This window comes from Mirounga angustirostris, unplaced genomic scaffold (assembly GCF_029215605.1).
Source record: "Mirounga angustirostris isolate CCGP_5_RB_7025 unplaced genomic scaffold, mMirAng1.0.hap1 SCAF_3, whole genome shotgun sequence".
Taxonomy (NCBI): Eukaryota; Metazoa; Chordata; class Mammalia; order Carnivora; family Phocidae; genus Mirounga; species Mirounga angustirostris.
In genome coordinates this window covers 60,081,618-60,102,747 of record NW_026991711.1, presented here as the reverse complement: position 1 = coordinate 60,102,747, position 21,130 = coordinate 60,081,618, and the positions used below count along the sequence as shown (strand labels likewise).

Sequence of the window (21,130 nt, the reverse complement as noted above, 5' to 3'; positions counted from 1 at the left end):
GGAGGCTAAAGGGTCTGTGAGATATTCTTTCCTAGTGTTGAGTTTACTTCCAAAATTCTTTCTGAGAGGTAAAGCCAGAAAATAGATGAGTTGTCTTCGCTACAAAGAAATTATGTGCTTTCTGGAAGCAGGGGCACATCAGACACAGAACCTGCCTGTGGATAGCTAAAGAAAAAGGTTTCCTTTGCTAGAATCCCTTATTTTAGCAATTCCAACCCCTTCTTGTTCGGTTTGTATTTTTGTTAGGGCGACCCCCACTTCTGGTACAATTCCAAAGACACAAACCACATTTTGGCACTCACAATACTATCTTGTGGAGATTTTCTCTTATAGGTTCTCATAACATCTCTATGAGTTGAGTGGGAGGCAGATGTATTGCGCAGTTATCTTTTTACGTCTGGAGAAACTGAGGCACGGGACGTTAGATGGGGAGAGTTCAGTTGCCCCTTTTAGTGCTGATGGGCAGTGACAGAGCCGGGGTGAGCCATGTCTTCTCAATAGAAATAATTACATTTCTATCTGTAATCCACTCCTTCCCCCTCTGTTTGCCGCGATACCACAACAAAACTGATCCTCAAACTTTTCAAACACACTGTCCTTATCACTAATCTTGCACATTTCCATTTTGGAAAAATTTTGTTCCTTTAAAAATGGTAATAGTGCTTACAGTTCAAAGAAAAGCTATACCACAATAAACTCTGTGATTCAAAGTGAAAGGGATAAAGGGTATTGGGAATAATAAAACTCATAGAGAATTGGCAAACAAAAACACCTGTGTAATTAACAGTTTCCAAAGAACATAAAATATTGCTAAGCATGATTCAGGGGGAGGAGGGAAGGATGTACTATGGAGTTAAAATGAATGCATAGCTAGTGACATGTCCACTTAAGTAAATCCCCTTTGGCCTTACCTTATAAAAATGCCCCATTTGAGGGTCTTATGAACTGATTCCTTGTCAGATTAGCCCTAACTTATGCATGAGCTGAATACTCCATATGAAACATCACCCAGAGTCGCCCCAGTGAGCTGGTTCTAGGTGCCCCACGATCTCCCTCCTTGTATACTCCAGGCTCCTCTCCCAAATTCTCACCTCATCCTGGGCCAGAGACAGGGGAGAGAGACTGGGGACAGGCCCACTAGCCCCAATTTTTTCACATGCATATCACCCCTTATGTTCCTTCATGACTAGTACCTTAGCAAATTATTCGTGCTGAGAACTACCCATTGCTTTTAGGATCTGAAAACAAGGTTAATCACTGATCCAGGTTCAGGAAGATGTCTGAAGTGCTAACAGTCCCTTCTGGTGAAAGAAGTCATTCATTAATTTGGGAACAGAAGGCTGAAGCCAGGCGCTCCTCCTGCATTTCCTGATTTCTAGAGCCACAAATCTATTACGTGACCCTCTCTGAACTCAAATATCTCTGGAACAATGACGAAAGAAGAAAAGAAAGAAAGAAAGAAAGAAAGGAAGGAAGGAAGGAAGGAAGGAAGGAAGGAAGGAAGGAAGGAAGAAAGGAAGAAAGGAAGAAAGGAAGAAAGGAAGAAAGGAAGAAAGAAAGAAAGAAAGAAAGAAAGAAAGAAAGAAAGAAAGAAAGAAAGAAAGAGAAAGAAAGAAAGAGAAAGGAAGGAAGGAAGGAAGGAAGGAAGGAAGGAAGGAAAAGAAAGAAAGAAAGAAAGGAAGGAAGGAAGGAAGGAAGGAAGGAAGGAAGGAAGGAAGGAAGGAAGGAAGGAAGAAAGAAAGAAAGAAAAGAAAGAAAGCAACGAAACAGGAATGACATGACTTGAAAATCTTAGATGCTAACCTTTCCAAATGAAACCGCAGGGAGAGCAGGATGAGGTGGAGATGGTCTTCCATCAGCCTTCTTTTTTCCATTCCTTCTCTGAGACCTGCTCCCTCCCTCCTTCCTTGTGTGGCTCGTTCCTAGAGGTAGTTCTTTTCCAGTACCTTCTCTCTGGGCTCCCTTCCATACTTAGAAATAAGAACCGGCATCTTTGAGTTCGTACTCTGTGTTATCATTGTGTTAATCACTTTCTGTAAATCATATGATTTACTTATTACCACAACCCTGGGAGGTAGGTGTAATCATCATCTCCCCACTTTTCAGATGAGGACAAACGAGGCCCAGAGGGGTTAACAAGGAATGTGGCCGTGCCGGGTGTGAACCTTGGCCTGTATGATTCTGATGCTTGGACCTCACAGACAGTCACAGGGCCAGCAAAGTCTGGAGGCTTGGGGCTGTTGTGTGAGTTATGCACAAGTAAAGAGCTGGTATGTGACCAACAAGATGACACAGGTGGGACAAAAGAAATACAATAGCAACAAGGCGGAGGTCTGTATGGGCTTTTTCAGCCTCAGTTCCGAAGACGTTCTCCTGCCCAGGAGGTAGGAGAGTAGGAGGTAGGAGAGGAAGCCCAGAGAGGTCACACTGTGTTTGCTGGGGCCTGGCTCAGACAGAAACCCCCTGACCAGAGAGACCAGTCTGAAGCTTGACTGATGTGCTCACCTCATTGTCTTGTTTCAGCTTCTGAGGAATCGACACCTGAAGCGGGTTCAGTGGCAGGACAGGACTCCGTGGAGGCAGCTGACAGACAACGGTCTTCAGATTGGACAGGGACACCTCACTTTCCTAATGACGCTCTGCCGTCTGCTTTCTGTGCTCTGTTGTAACACAGGGAAAATGAACCCCCTGGCTTCATTTGTCCCCTCCTCAGTTTTATGGAAACAAAGAAAAGTACCTTTTCATCTCTCAGCTCAAAACTTCTTAAGCTGCGTCTCTTCCTCATGGTTCCTTTGAGAGTAAAAGTCTAGAAATGAAACAATCCTGACAAGTTTGGAAAATGTGCTTTTACAATTCTCAGTTCAAAGCCAACCCCCTCCCCTTTGAGACTGAGTCCTGTTTGTTCCCACAGATGATAAGTTCAGCTGTGGGGCCTCTTTCTGTTTTCTTCTAACAGGGGTGAATGGCTTTCATGCTCTCATCGCTATGGTTCCACTGAATCTTCGCCTCTAAGCAAAAGCCCCAGTGGCCAACTTCAGAGGACACCCTGACCTCTGAGCACGTTGTGTGCAATGTCTTGTTTTAAATGATGGTGGGAGGGAAGCGGGGGAGGAGGTGGAGGAAAGAGCCCCAGACCCTGCAGTTTATAAATCACCCCATAACACAGCCGGGATGTGAAAGGCACCCGGCCAGGGGTTGTGAAAGGAAATAATTTTCATTCCCAGCCCTGGGAATTATGTGAAGCAATAGAACAAAAGCTGCATTCCCCAGGGATTTTCTGAGAGTAAGATGGAGGGGAAAATGTGAAAATCACAGGAAGGGCAGAGTTAGGAAAGATAGGGAAGCAGAGCAGAATGCAGCCAGACACCCAGCTTCCTTGGCCAGCCACCTTCAGGACCCAGAAAACTCCTCTACTGTGTCTCGCTGTGGGGATGGAAACACCTTCTGCCTCGGAGAGTGCTGGAGATGTTCTTTCTCAGAGGCTGGCGGGGTGGTGGGGTTGGGGGAAGCAGACGGGAAGCGGACCTGTGGGTACAGGCTATGCATCTGCATTTGGGGATGGCCGGAAAATTATTTCTATCTTACCTAGATAATAAAGAAAACCTGAAGGCACACATAACGCTGTGATTCACCCTTGCAAGGGCCCAGGAGGCATTAACTGCTTTCAACAATTCCCAGGAGGGCATGGGCAGAACCTGATTCTGCCCCCAGCGAATCCCAGGGGCAGAAGGGGAAGGGAAGGCAACAAGAGTTGAATTCCTTGCTCCATCCTTCTGGGAGGCAACTGTGTTTGTGTCTGGAAACAGGCAGGTGTGGCCCGTAGTTCAGCAAGGCTACAGTGAGCCAGGATTAGACTGAGCGCAAGGTGCAGAGTCAAGAGATGTGGGTTCTTGTTCTGACTCTACTGCTTGATACCTTGGTATCTCAATCTCACCCGCTACGAAATAGGGTCAGTGATAGCAGTCCCACCTACCTCAAAGGTTTTCTTGGTGGGGATTCAGTAAAATATAAGAGCACAAATATGACCATGAGACTCAATAATAGTAGCTAACATTTATTAACCATCAGACACATGCTAGGCGTCACATATGTTACATGTTACTACTGTTCCTGGCTCTTCCAGGGCCTACTCAACAGATGAGGAAACAAACTCAGGAAACAAACAAACAAAGCACCTGAGCAAGACACATCCTGCTCAATGTTCTGACATCAAAACACACAGGACAGCCTGGAGGTATGGAGCCTGGAGCCAGGTGGAGCCAGCTTTCAATCCTGGCTCTACCGCTCACCAGCTGTGTGAGTTTGGGAACGTTGCTTAACATCTCTCTGCCTCAGTGTCCCTTTTGTAAAACGGGGATAATTAGAGGACTTGCCTCATAGGGATGTCAGATACATACACAAAGCATTTAGAAGAGTTACCCACACTTCGCAAGCCCTTTTCAAGTGCTAGGATTTTTTTTTTTTTTTTAATGCTCTTATGGTTTCCCTGCTAAAGTGGGGACAAGGAAAAATGATCCAGCTCACGATCTTGTTACTTTCCCTGTATACTTTCCTTCAAAGTCCTTTAGCTCAGTTGTAAGCAAGAACCCAACCCAAGACTATGAATGCTGTTAGGTGGTAGCACTGTTGGAGAGATGAGAGCAAAACAGTTGTTCGGTAGAGTGGCAGCTTTTTGTTTTGTTTTTGGAAGGAGAAGAGCAGGAGCCCGCAGCCTGGGCTCCCAGCCGGCAGCTTGCCTTGCGTCCTTGGCCCCAGTAGAATACGCCACTTCAATGCCTAGTTATACCCAGGCCTGCCAGAAATTATGAAGCAGGTGCCCTTGCCCTGGTTGGAAATGGAGAGGATTTGGTTCAGTGTTTATTATGATTGGAATCATTATTTCCAGCTGTAAATGACTACATCCTGCATTTGGTATCCCTCTGGAGCCTACTGTTTACTCCGGAGTCAGCACTGGTGGAGACAAACTTCAGGTGCCCGGGGAAACCCAGCCAGGCTGCCGACGTGCTCTGCGAGCCCCTGGCACTCTCAAGAGAGCATTCTTTCTTGGATGCGCTTCTCTGGGTCGGGCCCTCAGGAGCCCCCATGCCAAGCTGGGGCATGTGAACATCCACGAAGAGGGCAGCTCAGCTTGGGGGGTGCCTGCCCCTCCACACGCTGCTGCAAGTGCTCCGCTCTAACAACATCTGGTGGTCGGCCTGATGTCCATCAGCCGAACATCTGGCTGTCACTCCAGAAAGATTGTTTATGAGCCGCAAATGCTTTACTCAGCAGGAAAGGCACAATGAGGCCACACTGAGCCCCCTCCAGGCCTTAGGACCTTGGAGAAGAGGCACACTCCCGCACCTACAACCTGTTAGGTTCATTTCACCCGGCAGCCCCATCTGGCTCCAGCCCCTCAGCTCCCTGCACTCCAGGCCACAGTCCTGGGCACGGCAGACTCAGATCCAAGCAGATGGTGCGTCCGGCTTTGGACCCGGTCTAGCTAGCCAGGGACTGTTACAGACTCACTGGCCTGCAGCCCACCAAGAGAGGTGGACATGTTCATTAGTAAGAACTTGAAAACACTACCCACCATCCTTCCTCAAGGGAGCCCAGAGCTTAATCCTGTGGCTGCCCCAGCCAGCCCTGCCCAACCTCCCAACCCTTCTATACCAAGCCTCTGGAGGTGGAGTTCATGGACGTGGGTGGAAGGGATAATGACACGCCAGGATGCCCCTTCTGCTGCCCCTGTCACTGTCCACCTGGTCTCTAGGGCCATCTGAGCCTGGTTTTCAAATGCTGGAGACTGGCAGGGGCTGGGGTCTCACCCCTCCTGTACGTACCACTGCTAATTCTTTACAACAACCCCGATTCCCCACCCCTTCTTTCTCACCCTGTCTTCTTTTCCAACTTTCCTTCAGCTAGAGTTGTGTGTGAGAGAAAGAAGGCAAATCACGTGCCTGGCTGAGGAATGAGATCATTTCTCTCCCCTCTTAGCAGGCTTGCTGTCTGCTAGTCGGGGTTACTGGAAGAAAGCGGGAAAGCTCGATTTCCACAGAGAGCCATCTGGCTCCACCAGACTCACGCTGATGCTAATCTGTTGGTTTCTTTTTCTTTATTCTTTTATTTTTTAATTTTTTTTATTTTTTGTTCCTGAGGAATACTTCATCCGCAGCTGTAAACTCAGACCTGGTCCATCTGAAGGCAAGAGTGCATTTGGTGCACGTATTTATTACAGCATTATGCACCCCCCATGCCCTTGTAGGTGTCAGGACATCACTGTTACCACGGGTGGGTCTATGCAGTTGTAATGTCAGGGCTGCACTTTCAAATGGAAATCAGGCAATTATGCTCCACATGGAGAAATCTGACAGATGCAGAAGTTTTATACCACTGGCTGTGTGATGGGGACAAAGGCGACCGGCACTCCCAGGAGATGGTTAAATAAATAGAATATGTTGCAAGGGTGCAGAAAAATCTAGGAATAATTAACTGTGGGATGAGAGTTCGTAGATCCTGTGGCTGTTTAACTTCACAACGTGATAATGAGAGGTCACTGAACTGCTGCACTCATCCGTGTGAGGGCGGCATTAGCGGACCGAGCACAATGCGCGTTCGGACACAGGCCGACTCTGCTCTGTGCATCTGGTTCTCGGCCTCCAAATGCACAGCTTCAGAGTGTTTTCGCTGGTTTTGCTTCCCTCTCACAGGGGGCTCCGGTTAGTCTAAAGAGAAGCGGAGCTGGCTGCAGCCTGAGGTCTGTGTGATGGAGCGGCTTCCTGTCAACGGTCAGTGTTACAGACAAGGTGCTCGTGCTGGAAAATGTGGCGGCGACCCTAGTGTGGCTGCTCCTGGCCGCATACTTGTTACGTGCCAAGCCCCGGCCAAGTGCTCTGGTCCTGTGAGCATGAGGTAGGGACTATTATTATCCGATTTTACGGATGGAGAAAGAGGCACAGGAGAGCCTGGGTGGCTCAGTCGGTTAAGCGTCTGCCTTCGGCTCAGGTCATGACTCCGGGGTCCTGGGATCGAGCCCCGCATCGGGCTCCCTGCTCCATGGGGAGTCTGCTTCTCCCTTTACCTCTCTCTCTCTCATGAATAAATAAATAAATAAGTAAATCTTTAAAAAATAAAAGAAAGAGGCACAGAGCTAAGTGCAAGAACTGGGCTTTAGTTCTAGACCCCCAGCCCCACCACCACCTCTGGTCTTGGCTCCGGCAGCTTGGCTGCAGACTTGCTAATGTTTCAACAGATAGTAGGGGGAAGATGAGGCACACTCGCTCATGCACCCTTGATGAAGCCCGATGTCAGACACATATAGTTGGAGCGAACTAAATACGAGAGACCTAAATAAAAGTTAAAAGCTAGGGCGCCTGGGTGGCTCAGTTGGTTAAGCGACTGCCTTCGGCTCAGGTCATGATCCTGGAGTCCCGAGATCGAGTCCCGCATCGGGCTCCCTGCTCGGCAGGGAGTCTGCTTCTCCCTCTGACCCTCCCCCCTCTCATGCTCTCTCTCTCTCTCTCTCTCTCTCAAATAAATAAATAAAATCTTTAAAAAAAAAAAAAGTTAAAAGCTAATTTTTCCCATTAAGATATCCAGCAGTGGAAACGAATGGTTAGTTTGGAGCCTGAATCATGCAGTAAGATTCATCACTCAATGTGTCTAAAACCGAGTTTAACTTCACTTCTATTACCAAGCAGTGAAGTGCCCCCAAATCCTGGTCATGGCTTTCTTCTGTTGGGGAAGAAACAACTCAGAGCAGGCTTTGGCTCGTGGCTTTGGACTTTAGCAGTCCCTGAATTTCCCCACTACGTGGCTGCCTTGGACTAACATGAAAGCTGATGACAAATGCAATTGAGAGAAAAGGGAAGGCATTTTATTTTTCTGAAAACTTATTTGTAAACTAAGCATATGACAAAATAAAATAAAACAGCTGTACGTAGGAATCTCCGCTACTTTTCCAGATCAACAAGTACCATTTTGAAAGTCCATGAAGCGCCACTGCAGGGAGATAACATTAATGCAACAAAACCAGAGGCTTCAGGAGACAAAACGTTTACTAATTTGCTAGGGACTAGTAAACACTAATTTGCTAGGGACAGTCACACACACAGCACCCTCTGATTGTGACTTGTTTTACCTTATCTATCCAAGGGTGGAAAAACTAAGGGATTCAAAACTTTTTAGACTATTGGCTTTGTCTTACATTAGGAAGAAATTAAATTTCTGCTATGGAAAATTTTACTTTGTCCATCTCTATTGAATACATTTGTTTGAAAATATGAGAATAATAAGCTTGCGTTGCAGAGATGAAAAATATCATGAAAGTATTCCCATACATAAAGGCCTTAATAGAAAAGGGTTGAAAACACTAGTGACAAGCATAAGACACTGAAGCCACAAATCACTCAAGAAGGGGTCACTTAGGAGCCTAACAAAGCAGCAGGGCCCTCACCCGTGGATGGGATGAGCCATCCTGAGTAACCCACCACGCCAGCAAGGTCTTGCGCCATTGAGACCAAGCACTAAGGACCAAAAGGAGGAAAACTAGGAGCAAAGAAAATGGGAAAACCAATTAAAAATCGGGAATTAAAAATCTTAAAAATCAAAAAGAGCTAAAACAGAGGTTAATTAGCCTCAAAATATATGTCATAACTAATGTCATTCAATTGGCTAGTGTCCACGATCAGTTATTAGCATATAATACCTTTCCATAAAGAACTTTAACGTCTTCGTAAGTTCTTTACATATCTAAAAGTATTTTTAATTAAACATTTGACCAAAAAATAAATCAGTTCACAAAGAAATCTCTAAAAATTCTTCAGATTCAACCATTTATTTGCCACTGAAAGTTTTTCAAAAACACCTCTGATTGAAGAGGAAGTTTGTTTTGCTCTTTTCTTTTCTTTAACACATTTATTTGAAAATATAATGGTAATCTTGTGATTGTGACTTTTTCAAAGTGAGTATATTTGGTAAAATCAAAATTGATTTTGACCCAACTCTTCCAAAAACTAATGGGGGTGTGTGTGTGTGTTTGAGTATGAACCTGGCTCTCAGGTAACATGTATTATAAATGTATTGTAACTCTGTATGTGACTATGTGTGCATATCACCACAAGACTTAGCATCTTAAGAAAAGTAAAGCAGGTTGCTGTCCAACGAGGGTACAGTAGGAATGCGACAGTGCAGGAAAGCTTTCCATCAATCATTCTAGCAAAAACATGTCAAATTTCTTTATACCTGATTATGGACAATGTGCACTTTGAAAAACCATGCCATTTATTAGAAGAAGAAATAAAATGGGACAGTGAGCAGACCATATAAAAAACATGTGGGATTTTTCAGATTACACCTTTCACACCTTTGAGAAAAATCTTTTCAGAGGGAGCCCCAGTTACTCACAGTTATTCATGAGTCACAGCCCTCAGAACGATTGAAAGCCCCTGGTTTAGATAAAAATGTTCACAGTGGTCATCTTTGGAAGTTAGAATTATGGGTGACTTTATTTTCCTTCATCATGAGTTTCTGAGTTTTCCAAGTAATAATGTGAAGCGTTTACAGGCTGATGCTTAAATGAGTGGGCACTGGAGCCAAGCCACCAGATTTGGAGTCTGGCTCTGGGGCTCATTGGCTTATGCAAATCATTTTCCACCATTGGGCTCTCAGTTTCATCTCTGTAGAATGGAAACCATCATAGTGCCTGTTTCAAAAAGTTGTTAGGATGACTAGTGAGATGATGCTTGCAAAGCACCTAGTATCTTGCACATGTAACCGTGCAATACATGTTAACTACTTAAGAAAAATCCTTTCCCGGTCCATGTCTGCACAGTTTCTTACAGAGACAGAGAAAGTGGAAACCCTAAGTCTCACTGATGAAGTCAGTATAATTTCCATATACCACCTTGCCCAATCCCTGGTGTAAGTGAGCACCCCTTCTGTTCCTTCTCTTCCACTCTTCCCTGTGTTTTTCATTCATACACCCATTGCAACCCGATGCTAATTTATTTGTTTATGTGTACCGGAAGTAGTCGCCATAGTCAATTTCAAGCTACCAGTGGTTTAACAAATGGCTTGGAGAACTCCTGAATATTTAACAGTTAGCACACCACTGGCTAATCTTCTATTTTGACAATTTTGACATATTGAAAATTACATTTGAAATGGCACTTTGGATTTGACAATGAAGAAAAATAACCCCCTCTCCATACCCTCAGACCAGCACAAATATGGCAATTAATTTGTAGGCAATATTACTAGTGGGGGCCATTGGCTATAACTAAACATATGACCAAATGGACTATTTTCTGAGTTGATTTTTATTATTGTGATGGTGAAATGAAGATTTTTTGGAAACCGATGGGACTGTCAAAATAGAGCCCATCACACGGGTCCCCAAATAGCTCCAGCACCCTAAGGAAATGAGCAAGGTAGAGCATCTTTGCATTCCTTAAGATGTTCAAGTATTTTGTTTTCCAATTCGATTTCAAAAGTCAAAATAACATAAAAAGGCCTATATTAAGATGTCTTTCTCCTATCTCTGAACCTATCCACACACTGCTCTCATTATAGATAAGCATTTTTAATCGGCTTCTTGTTAATGTTTTCTTTATGAAAATAGAAGCAAACACACATAGGTGTTTTTATTCCCCACGCCTACTGACTTTACACAAAAGATGCTATTTACATTGTTCTATGCTTGGTTTTTTCACTTAACAACAGAACCTGACATTTTTCCACGTCAGTACCTACAGAACATCCTCATTCATTTTTACAACTGCGTGTTTTCATTATGTGACACATTAAAGAGAGCCCCATTTTCTTTGTTCCTTTTCCCCATTGAGAGGCAGGTTCTACTTCCCTCCCCTTGAATATGTGACGGCCTTAATGATTTGTTCGATTAGTAGAATACAGTGCAAGTGAGGCTGTGTATGCAGGTTAGGCATGAAGAGGCCGGCTGCCTCCACCTTCTGCCGAGTGGGACACTCCCCCGGGGGAGAAATCTGACTACCCTGAGACCATCATGCTGTGTGGAAGCCAAGCCAGCCACGTGGAGAGACAGCATGCGAGGAGGTGTTCGGCCAGTCCCCGGCTCCTTTAGCCATGCTAGCCTGCGAGCCAGGGTGGCAGTGAAGACTATGGAGGCCTCCGATAATCTCAGCCCTGCCACCATCTGACTGTAACCCCATGAGAATGCCGAAGTGAGACCCGCCCAGCTGAGTCCAGTCAACCACGGAACACTGAGCGATAACACATTTCTGTTCTAATCACTGTATTTTGAGGTCGTTTGCTACATAGCAATTGGTAACTTGAACACATTATGCAGATGCACATAATTCAATTAATTAGCCCCTTCTAGATAAACATCCGGGTTGTTTCCAGTCTTTTGTTATGTCAATGATCTCATGAATAATCTTACCTATATATTGTTTCGCACAGGTGCAGGTTTATAAATTCCCAGAACTGAAATTAGTGAGTCAAAGGACAGATGCATTTGCAATTTGGTGCATTTTCGTTCATTTAAAGTGCCAATTCCTTGCCCATTTTTCTATCGGTTTGTTCTTTTATATCTCCGTTTCTAGAAAATTGGTTCTTTGTGCTATGAGGTACAAATAGCTTTTCCCAGTTATTGTGTCTTTTGACTTTGCTTATATTGATTTTTGCCGGGAAGAATTTTATTTTTAAGTCTCCCATATTTCTTCCATTTCTTTTATCTTTTACCATTTAATCTTTGATCCATTTAGAATTCATTCTGATGCATCTAACTTTGTTTTCTAAACTGCTACTTGTCTTAAAAATCACATATTAAATAGGCCCATATTTTTTGCTACTGATTTGACATGTTACTTGTATCATAAGTTTTAAAATGCATTTAGGTCTATCTGTAGTATTTTTATTCTGATTCTTTCTCTATTCATTTAATATCACATCTTAATTTTTGTAACATAAAACTATCATTTAATACGTGAGATGGCTAGTGTGTGCCCTGTTAGTCTTCTTTCAAAGAATTCTTCTGAATATTCTTCCTAATTAATTTTCTCATATGAGCTTTAGAGTCAACTTGTTGAGTCACAAAATAATCTGGCATTATACTAATTGGAATTACACACAGGGAGATTTAATTTAGGGAGACTTGCCCTCTTCAGGAGAGTCACTCCTTTTATCCAAGCATATGGTATGCCTGCATTTGTTTAAACCTGCTTTTGTGTCTTTCAGGATCAGTTTAAAGTTTTTGTTTCATAAAGATCTGGAACATTATTCTTGGTTATTTTAGCTTTTTTGTTGTTATTCTAAGTGTAAAAAGGTCTTCCATTACCTCTCCTAACCAGTTGTTTAAATGTATGAAAGCTTTTGAAAACTATATATTGATTTTATATTAAGCCACCTTACTAAATTCTTATTTTCATAGTCTTTTTCAGATGATCGATCCTCTTGGGTCATCCAAGCATACAAATATATAATTTGCAAATAATGATGATATTGTATCTTTTCAATTCTTATAGGCCTAATTTCTCTTTTCTGTTTATAACATTTTTAGCTCATTCTTGACTTTAGTAGGAATGCTGTTGGTATTTCGCCTTTAAACATAACGTTGACTTTCAGCTTGGTTTATGTTAGCAAGTACACATCTATTCCTATGTCACTGAACTATTTTAGATCAATAATGGAAGTTTAATTTTGCTACACATCTTCAAAGCATCTAAAGAGATAAATACATGGTTTTTTTCTTTGATCATTTATATGGGAATTCATATAAGTAGACTTCCTAAAATTGAACCATCTTTGCCTGGAATAAATCCCACTTTGTCATATTATACTATTCTTTTAATGAGTCGCTTGAGTCTATTTGGTAAAATTTTGCTTTGTATTTTTAAATAACTTTGGTTTTTAAAAATTATACAATTATTACCAGGTTTTTGGATCAATCTTATGCTCACTTTTTGTGTCCTGTTTAATAAATCTTTCCCACACCCATATCCATTTCATTTTGTTTGGTTTTCTCATTTTGATCCTCTGAGCTCCTGTGTTTTATTATTATCTATTTTCTCTCCCAATTCACCTTCGTTTCTTTGACAGTTTATTTTTTCTCCCATTTCTACCCTGAATCTCTCCAGTTCACTCTTGGTCTCTTGTCTTGCTGTCACTGCCAACAGATAGTCACACCTCTGCTTTATGCCCTGGCTTTGTAGAGGTGACAGCAATTAAATATTTCACATTTGTAGTAAAATGCCTTTTCCTATTTTCATCCGCTCTTTGGTAACACTTCATCTGCCATTTGTTTTTCCTGATCTTTTTCTTTTTTTTATTTCTTGAATCTCTAAAATAAATTGGGTGGGTTATCTTCAATGTCTCCCCTTTGCGGCCACCGAGTTTTTCTTGGACCAAATATTTGCAGGATCACATTCTATCCTAGTAAGGATTTTCTTTATGAATCAAGGTTTTGTGCATGAGTTTTAGATCTATTCTCCCCAGCCAATAAAGACAGGCGCTATAGGGGTTTTCAAAAAGCACCTCTCTTCTTTCTTGCTGCTTGCAGATAGGGCTTTCCCTGCAAGTGTGTGTGTGTATGAGGGTGTGTGTGTGTGTGTGTGTGTGTCTGCTCACGCGCACACGCACGCGTTTTAATCCCATCATTTCTACTTTTCACAACTGGGTCCAGAAAGTTCTTGCTGCCCTTATTTGTATATTGTTTCCTCTATAGTAAAACATGAAACTCAGATTTTGTTCCTCACTTCATCTCTCCCTTTTTATGAATGTATTTTACTGACTCATCTTGATTTCTGAAGCCATATACTCTTCTCTCCTTTTTTCCATTCCCCAGCCTGCTCCCCTGCTGTATGCAGGCCTTCCAACTATTTTGCTGTTCTTAGTTTTAACTCCCTCCTAGTTTTGCTAGTAACGGATATTTTATTTTCATTTCTTATTTTACTTTTGCCTTCCACAACTTCAAAGAAGGGGAGAGACAGCTCTCCCATCTTTATACTCAAACCGGAAAAGTCCATGGACATTCATATTTCAAATTCAATGTGAACAGTCTAAAGGATCGAAGCAGTGAATTTTGAAGATATTTTAAAGGAAAACCATATGGGGGGCGCCTGGGTGGCTCAGTCATTAAGTTTCTGCCTTCGGCTCAGGTCATGATACCCAGGGTCCTGGGATTCGAGCCCCGCATTGGGCTCCCTGCTCCGTGGGAGGCCTGCTTCTCCCTCTCCCCCTGCTTGTGTTCCCTCTCTCGCTGTCTCTCTCTCTGTCAAATGAATAAATAAAGTCTTAAAAAAAAAAGTAAAACCATACGAGATTCACTTTCCAGAGCATGTAGATGTTTTGAAGCCTCAAGATGGATTTAAAGTATTCAGGATATTTTCTTAGCTTATCACTGGGGCAAGTCATCTCTCTGGACCTCATTTTTCCAGTGAAGGGAAAGGATTTCTAAAGCCTGACGACAGAGTGGACAACCCAAGGTTTAACTCCAAGAAATGAATCACCTGTGGTGGAAATCAGGCTCAAGGATACTTGGATGGGGTAGAAGACCTTCCTGGTCTAGGAGCTCCGTGTTCTTTCCAGAACAATTCTCTTTCGTGTGCTGGCCTGTCCTGCTGGAAATGCATGGACTATGGTAACATTTCCAGTCCCCAGGCCCTTCTGCTCCCCTGCCTTCCTTCCTATCTCTGTGGTAAAAACCAGACATTTTAATACACATCGTATTGATATAATCATGAATGCAGCCAAGATAATTGGATCCACTCTGCTATTAATCCCCCAATGACCAAATCAGGCTGTGTTAAGGTAACTACATTCTGTCCAGGCTAGTGCTCTGCAAACTATACTCTAAACAACACGGTATTCATTTACTCAAACTTTAATAAAATAATTGTAGGCAAATTAGCCATTTTTAAAATGGACAAAATAACGTCTTTTACCGAGCTTATCTTTTAAAACAGGACCAAACAAAAAAACCCATTGGTATTTTTGTTCCCATTTAAAAAACATAACCCTGCATTTCAACCATTTTTCATTGTTCACTAACGAAATCAATGCAAATAACCTTTATATTTGTTAAGAGAAAAAAAGGCGAAAAATTCATTTCCTAAAAATATATTTGCTTAGAAATTCTTTTTACCTTAAGAACTTCCTTTGTCTTATAAACCTGTCAGCAGAGCAAACTGGGAGCCAGTTTCCTGCAGCCATAAACCCCACCACCCTTTTTACAAGTCTTTATTCTTTGGAAATGTAAACACTAGTGTTGAAAAGCATTCACTGGGAAGATAAATGAGTAGTAAAATGATTAGTGCCCATTCAGTGATTACTTACCTCTGGGCTGGTTGACAACGGAGGGCTGGCTTGAGGGGCTCTGAAAGCTGACTCCTTCTCCACACCTGGGTAGATGGGGTCTCCTGGGGCCCTGCCTGGGCCTGCCGACCCCATGGCCCCTGCACAGCTGCTCCTCACAGGTTCTTAGCCAGCCTTTGTGGTGTCTCCTTGGGGCGCACGTTCTAACCACAACTCATCTTGAAACTGCAACTGCCATCTTTCCCACGGCACCAGGCCGAGAGAGGTGAAATGCTATCCCGAAGAGATTCTCCAAACCCCTTAGGAGCTCTGACCGCGTCCTCCTGAGTTCTCATCTGCTTCTCCTTCTGAGGAAGGGTCAGGGCCCTTCGGCCCCTGGCGCCTTGCCTCAGGCCACGCCCACCTAGAGCCCCATCATTCCAGTTTAGGCGCACCTGCCGGTCTACACCGCCTAAATCCTAATCATTCCAGTTTAGGCGCACCTGCCCGTCTACACCAACGCCGCAATCCCCATCTCCCTCTTTTTGTGGCTTTTCTCTTCTGTTGGTGAAGCTACATTTCCATCCACTTCCGAGACAAAGTCCTCGGCCTGATTTTCACGCCCTGGACAAGCTTACCTCACCGAATTGACCTCGCACTGCTCGCGGATTCCCTGAGCAGCCATGCTGGGGGCTACAAAGTTAAGATCGCTCACAGCTCTGCCCATGACCAGCTGATGGGCCTCTGTGTCTGCAGTCTTCCCTGGAGAGAAGTATAAAGATGGCAAATGGATGGGTTTACATTTCAAGGCGGAGAGCGCTTCCCCAAGGCAGTAGGTACCGTATGAATGCTCATTACTGAGAATGGCTCTTGCCAAATATTTAAAATCAATATTAAAATTAATTGGCCTCAGCTTATACCTCAAGCCAAGCACGTATAACAGGGCGTGGTGCCGAGTGGTGGTGTAGACTGCGGTCATTCTCTCGAATGACGTTGTTCAGCACTACCAGGATATTCTTAGGAGCGACTAACTGAAATCACCCTGATGTTTATGGTTTTGAGTTCTTCCGCTTGTCCTAACTGCTCCCTTCTTCTCATGCTATTGAGATAAAAACGTGGTGTTTTTTCTTCTCAGTGAGCCTGCCCATTGGCTGTGAGCTAGGAAGCCAGAAAACAGAAGTTTTAGGAAGTCTTTGAAAAATAAGAATAAATTGGCCTTGAGTGGAAGCCTGGACCTTGTGAAATAGGATTATCAAAGGCAGGCCCTGGCGGGGGTGGGGGATAGGGGAGGAAGGGCAGGGCAGTGGGGGAAATCCCAGTGCCCAGACCACACCGCTGACTAATTCTATCAGAATTTGTAGGGGAGAGGCCCCAGTGTCAGTGTTTTTTAAAACCTCCAGATGAGGGCGCCTGGGTGGCTCAGTTGGTTAAGCGACTGCCTTCAGCTCAGGTCATGATCCTGGAGTCCCTGGATCGAGTCCCGCATCGGGCTCCCTGCTCGGTGGGGAGCCTGCTTCTGCCTCTGCCCCTCCCCCCTCTCATGTGCTCTCTCTCATTCTCTATCTCACAAATAAATAAATAAAATTAAAAAAAAAAACAAAAACCTCCAGATGACTACAACGTGCAGCCAGTGTTGAGAAGCACTCCCTGCTGCCCATACTGTGTGTCACTCTATGTGATGGAATTGGCCAATGTGTGGTGGGACAGCAGGGAGATGAGAAAACCAGGGAGCTTGCATCCCGGCCATTGCTCCCCGTGCCTCCCCTCACTTCAGATACAGGAAATTCATCTTCTTGAGAAAAAATTCTGACTAGCTTGGACTGTATTAAATTTCCTGAATCATTTTTTATTCTGCTTGTTGGGGAAGAATGAATGTTCTTTATTTGGGTCATGGGGATGTAGTTAATAAACTGTAATGTTTCTTAGTTCTTTTGAGAGTTTTCACAGGATAGATTTAACTCCAGCCCTCTGAAGTTTTCACTTTCTAAAAAATAGGTAATAACCAACTTCATAAATGTCAAGTACCGCGTGAGTTTCTGGGGACACAATGGTGTGTTGAGGGGTCCTCAAGGCCACTCCCATGTTTGAGTATCTGCTATCAGGACTCACAGGAGTTGTCAAATAGTTGTATTGACGGCTAAGATTTCTTACAGTGGCGTCCTAGGGGTACACAGAGCCTAAGGGACAAAGACACAGGTGGAGTCGGGAGAAATCATGTGCAGTCTTCCTTAAACTCTCTCTTCCTCTCTCTCCCTCCCCTGAGGGGTCACAGAGTGTAGCTAAATCTTTGCACACATTCATGGTTGTTTCCTATATTTCTAACAGTGGGTATAGCTGAAGGAAAGGGAATTCAACATTTTAAGGCTTTTGATACGTTTTTTCCAACTTGGCCTCCAGAAGTTGTCCTTTTTTTTTTATAGTTTTCCTAGCAGCACTCATTTCCCACATCCTTTCTGGCTCTAAGCAGGGCTGTTTTCTAAACGTCCTTGATAATCTTACAAGAGAGGAGTATCTCATTTTATTTGTGCAACAGTGACCCATGTGATGAGGGTGGAATACGGGAGGCCTGTCCAGCTCTGTGGGAACTAGAGACATGGGCCATATGGTCTCTGCCCTCAAGACTGCTGACAGGCCAGCTGGGAAACAGCCTTACGCTTGGTGGCAGTGGCCGTGCTGAGGAATGGGCTCTTTTTTTTTTTTTTAAAGATTTTATTTATTTATTTGACAGAGAGAGACAGCGAGAGAGGGAACACAAGCAGGGGGAGTGGGAGAGGGAGAAGCAGGCTCCCCGCTGAGCAGGGAGCCCGATGCGGGGCTCGATCCCAGGACCCCGGGACCATGACCTGAGCCGAAGGCAGACGCTTAACGACTGAGCCACCCAGGCGCCCCCTGGGCTCTTTTGAAACGACCAGGGTTTTATTGCTATTGATCTGCTTTTAGTTTTCCTATGAAGTATTTCTGAAGGAGAAATCAATAGGATAATATAATATCATATAATATATATAACATAAAAATATATACCAATTTAATAAAATAATATAGGTAAAGCAATGAAGTAGATTGTATGGAAAGTGAGTGTGGGGCTGCCAGCTAGAAAAAGGATAGAAACTGGATATTGGAAATTGGACGACTAAGAAAAGAAGCAGATTCAGGGCCGAGGAAACACCTAGAGGAGCCTGGGCAAAGGTGGGGGTAGGGGTCATTTTTGCCTATGCTTGTCTTTTTAACTTTTTTAGGCATATATCATGAATTACTGTGTAAAAATTTAAAAAAGTAATGAATTTTTATAATTTAAGTGTGTTGAATTTAAAGTGTTATTAGTTCTTCAAAGTTCAGAGGCCAATGGGGTATGAGGTTGGGGCACAGGTAAGAGAATGGGGCTTCCAGTGACAACTTAGGTGTCACCAGTATTCAGTGACTGGTCACCAAGGAGTGGGTTACTATTTGAGGCAATAAGTGAGGGGGTGTGTGTGTGTGTGTAGAGGTGGGGGGGGAGGGGAGAAAGAGAAAGAAGGGAAGAGGAGAAGAGAAAGAAGCAGGGGGCCAAGGACACAATGGATAAGTGGAGTCAGTGGAAGACACAGAGCTGTTCCAACAAGACTTTCTGAAGTTGGGGCAGCCTTATACACGTGGGAGCATGGTGCCCACATGGAGGTTTCCCAGAAGTGTCTTTCGGGAGGAGAAAGAGATAAGGAACAGCCATCACATTAGTTGGTTCTCCTGCCCTGAAATGAAGTCCTGAGAGGCAAACCGATTTGCTCAAGTTGGCAGGTGATTTCTGCCGAGCACTCCCTCTTGGAAGCCTGTCATACACCCAATTTCCACAGGGGACTCTCTAGAGTTGTGTTTCTGAAGAGGAGGGTTCACGTATCAACTACAGAGCATCAACTACAGGAATATTAAAAGTCCTTCAAAGTTAATGCAAATCTCTATATGTGAAGGGAGGTGTGGCAAAAATTACAGAGCACTTTCTAGAACCAGGTTCTACTTACCTGCTGGAATCAGAGAATAAGAAACAAAGTTGTTTCTTGAAGAAGAGGTTTGGGGTCCTGTGTGAATGCAGGAAGATGACTGAGTGGCTTCTACCCTATTCCTCTTGTGTGTCATGTAGACGAGCCAGCTCAAATCTCTGGGTATTTTTGCACAAATCCCTCCACTACCCCCCTAAAACGTATTCAACTGTGCATCAGAATTCCCCACTAAATTACTTTTTGGCCTCTACTTTCAACTTTCCCCCCATGTCTTATGACCTCACTCTAAAAAATAATAATAATACACATATTAGACTTCTTTTAAAAATGAATCAGTGTTTATAACTCCAGCAGATTGTAAAATGCACATGTTCAGTTATCATTTTAACTTAGTAGCTGCCAAACTGATAAGGAGTACAGAAAAGTCAGGCTTTTTCTTTTTTCTTTGAAGTCAGGGTAGGAAGTTGGCTCGTCAAAGCTTTTAGTGTGGAATCAAGTACTGGTAGTCAGCACACATGTACCTACACCACGCTAGCTAGCCCCAGGAGAGGACACAGGCCAACGTGGGCAGGTTTTAGAAAGGACCCCAATTTCACCATGCACCTTCTCCTCCCACTGTTTTGAAATCAGAATCACTATACTGTACAATGGGAGAAAGGCCGGGGGCTGAGGGGTGATGTGGCTTGAGTTCTCAGACTGTGGACCCTCTGGGAGTGCATTCAAGTTCCACGATGGAGTTGCCTCCAGCGCAAAAGGCCATTACCCAAATGCACTAGTGGTGTTAAAGAAATAGATTGTTAGGGGTTAGTTCTTTAAAGTATACTTTTCGGCATTTGCAGAATTTCTAGACGGTGCAGAAGAAAAAGTCTTAGCCCCTTGAGAGTGTCTTAAGTTATAGAAGAAGCAGCCAAGCTTTGCGTTGGACCTGCTGTCACTTGCCCCTTTTCTGTCTTTGTGCTGCCACCTAGAGAGAAAAGGAAAACATATGTTGTATTCTGGTGAGCGGAAGCAGTCACCTCAAACCCCAAGCACTATCTGCACCTTCTAGAACAAAAAAGCAAGGTGGGCTGTTTTAGTTCTGAGAAAGGGCAGCCTTACACTTTTGCTTCTGAGGGAAGACCTCAGATAAGGGGCGGGGTTCCTGCTGTGGCCAGCCTCCCTCCCTGAGCTCATCCTGGGGCTAATATTGGTCTCCTGGAGGAGCGTGGGTGCGAAGGAAGCATATTTTCTTTCCACTGTTCAGAGGGAGTGAAATACAAAATCTTAAGGTCACCCAAATTTATGGAATGCACACCATCATTTTAGAAGAACACCCAAAATATAAAAACACATGAAAACAGGGTTCTAAGACAAAAATTCTTAAACCCTCTTTCTACTCGTTTCCTTTTCCTTTTCTTTTGAAAGGCAGATCTTTTTTTTTTTTTTTTAAAAGTAGGAGGCCAACGTATAAAAAATAGATAAACGTAGACCAGCTGGAGGCAGTAGTGGTCCCTAATATCTCTCTGAAGAATGCCTCTGAATACGTTTAATGGCAACATGCTGGTTTCTGACTGCATACAAGGTCAAACATAATTTATTCTGCAGCTATTATGTCTTCAAAAAAAATTTTTTTTAAGTTGATGGAAATCAGATTTCTATGCCATAATGTGGACAGGTTGAGGTTAGACCTTCCCTAACCACCTGCCTCCGAAGGACTCTGTCACCCTCTGCTCAGCCTCTTCCATAGCCCTGGCACCATGTGTGACATGCCCCCTCCCGCCTGCTCCTAGAGCAGAAACTTCTTGAAGGCAGGTGTTTTGTGGGCCATGTTGACAGCTGCATTTCTAGTGCCTAGAACATTTGGCATGTAGCAGGTGCTCAGTATAAGTTCTTAAGAGGAATACATGAATCTGAGCTTGTCCCTTGGCTTT

General features: G+C 43.8%; 1 protein-coding gene across 1 annotated transcript in view; it reads right to left on the bottom strand.

Moving 5' to 3' along the window:
• Window positions 1–4,844: 4,844 nt before the first annotated feature.
• Window positions 4,845–21,130, bottom strand: part of RNASEH2B (ribonuclease H2 subunit B) — an 84,779-nt gene continuing 68,493 nt past the window's right edge. Inside the window, exon 10 of the mRNA XM_045869390.3 lies at window positions 4,845–20,184. Coding sequence (XP_045725346.1) covers window positions 20,152–20,184 — 33 coding nt within the window. The 3' untranslated portion in view covers window positions 4,845–20,151. The remainder of the gene's footprint in view (window positions 20,185–21,130) is intronic.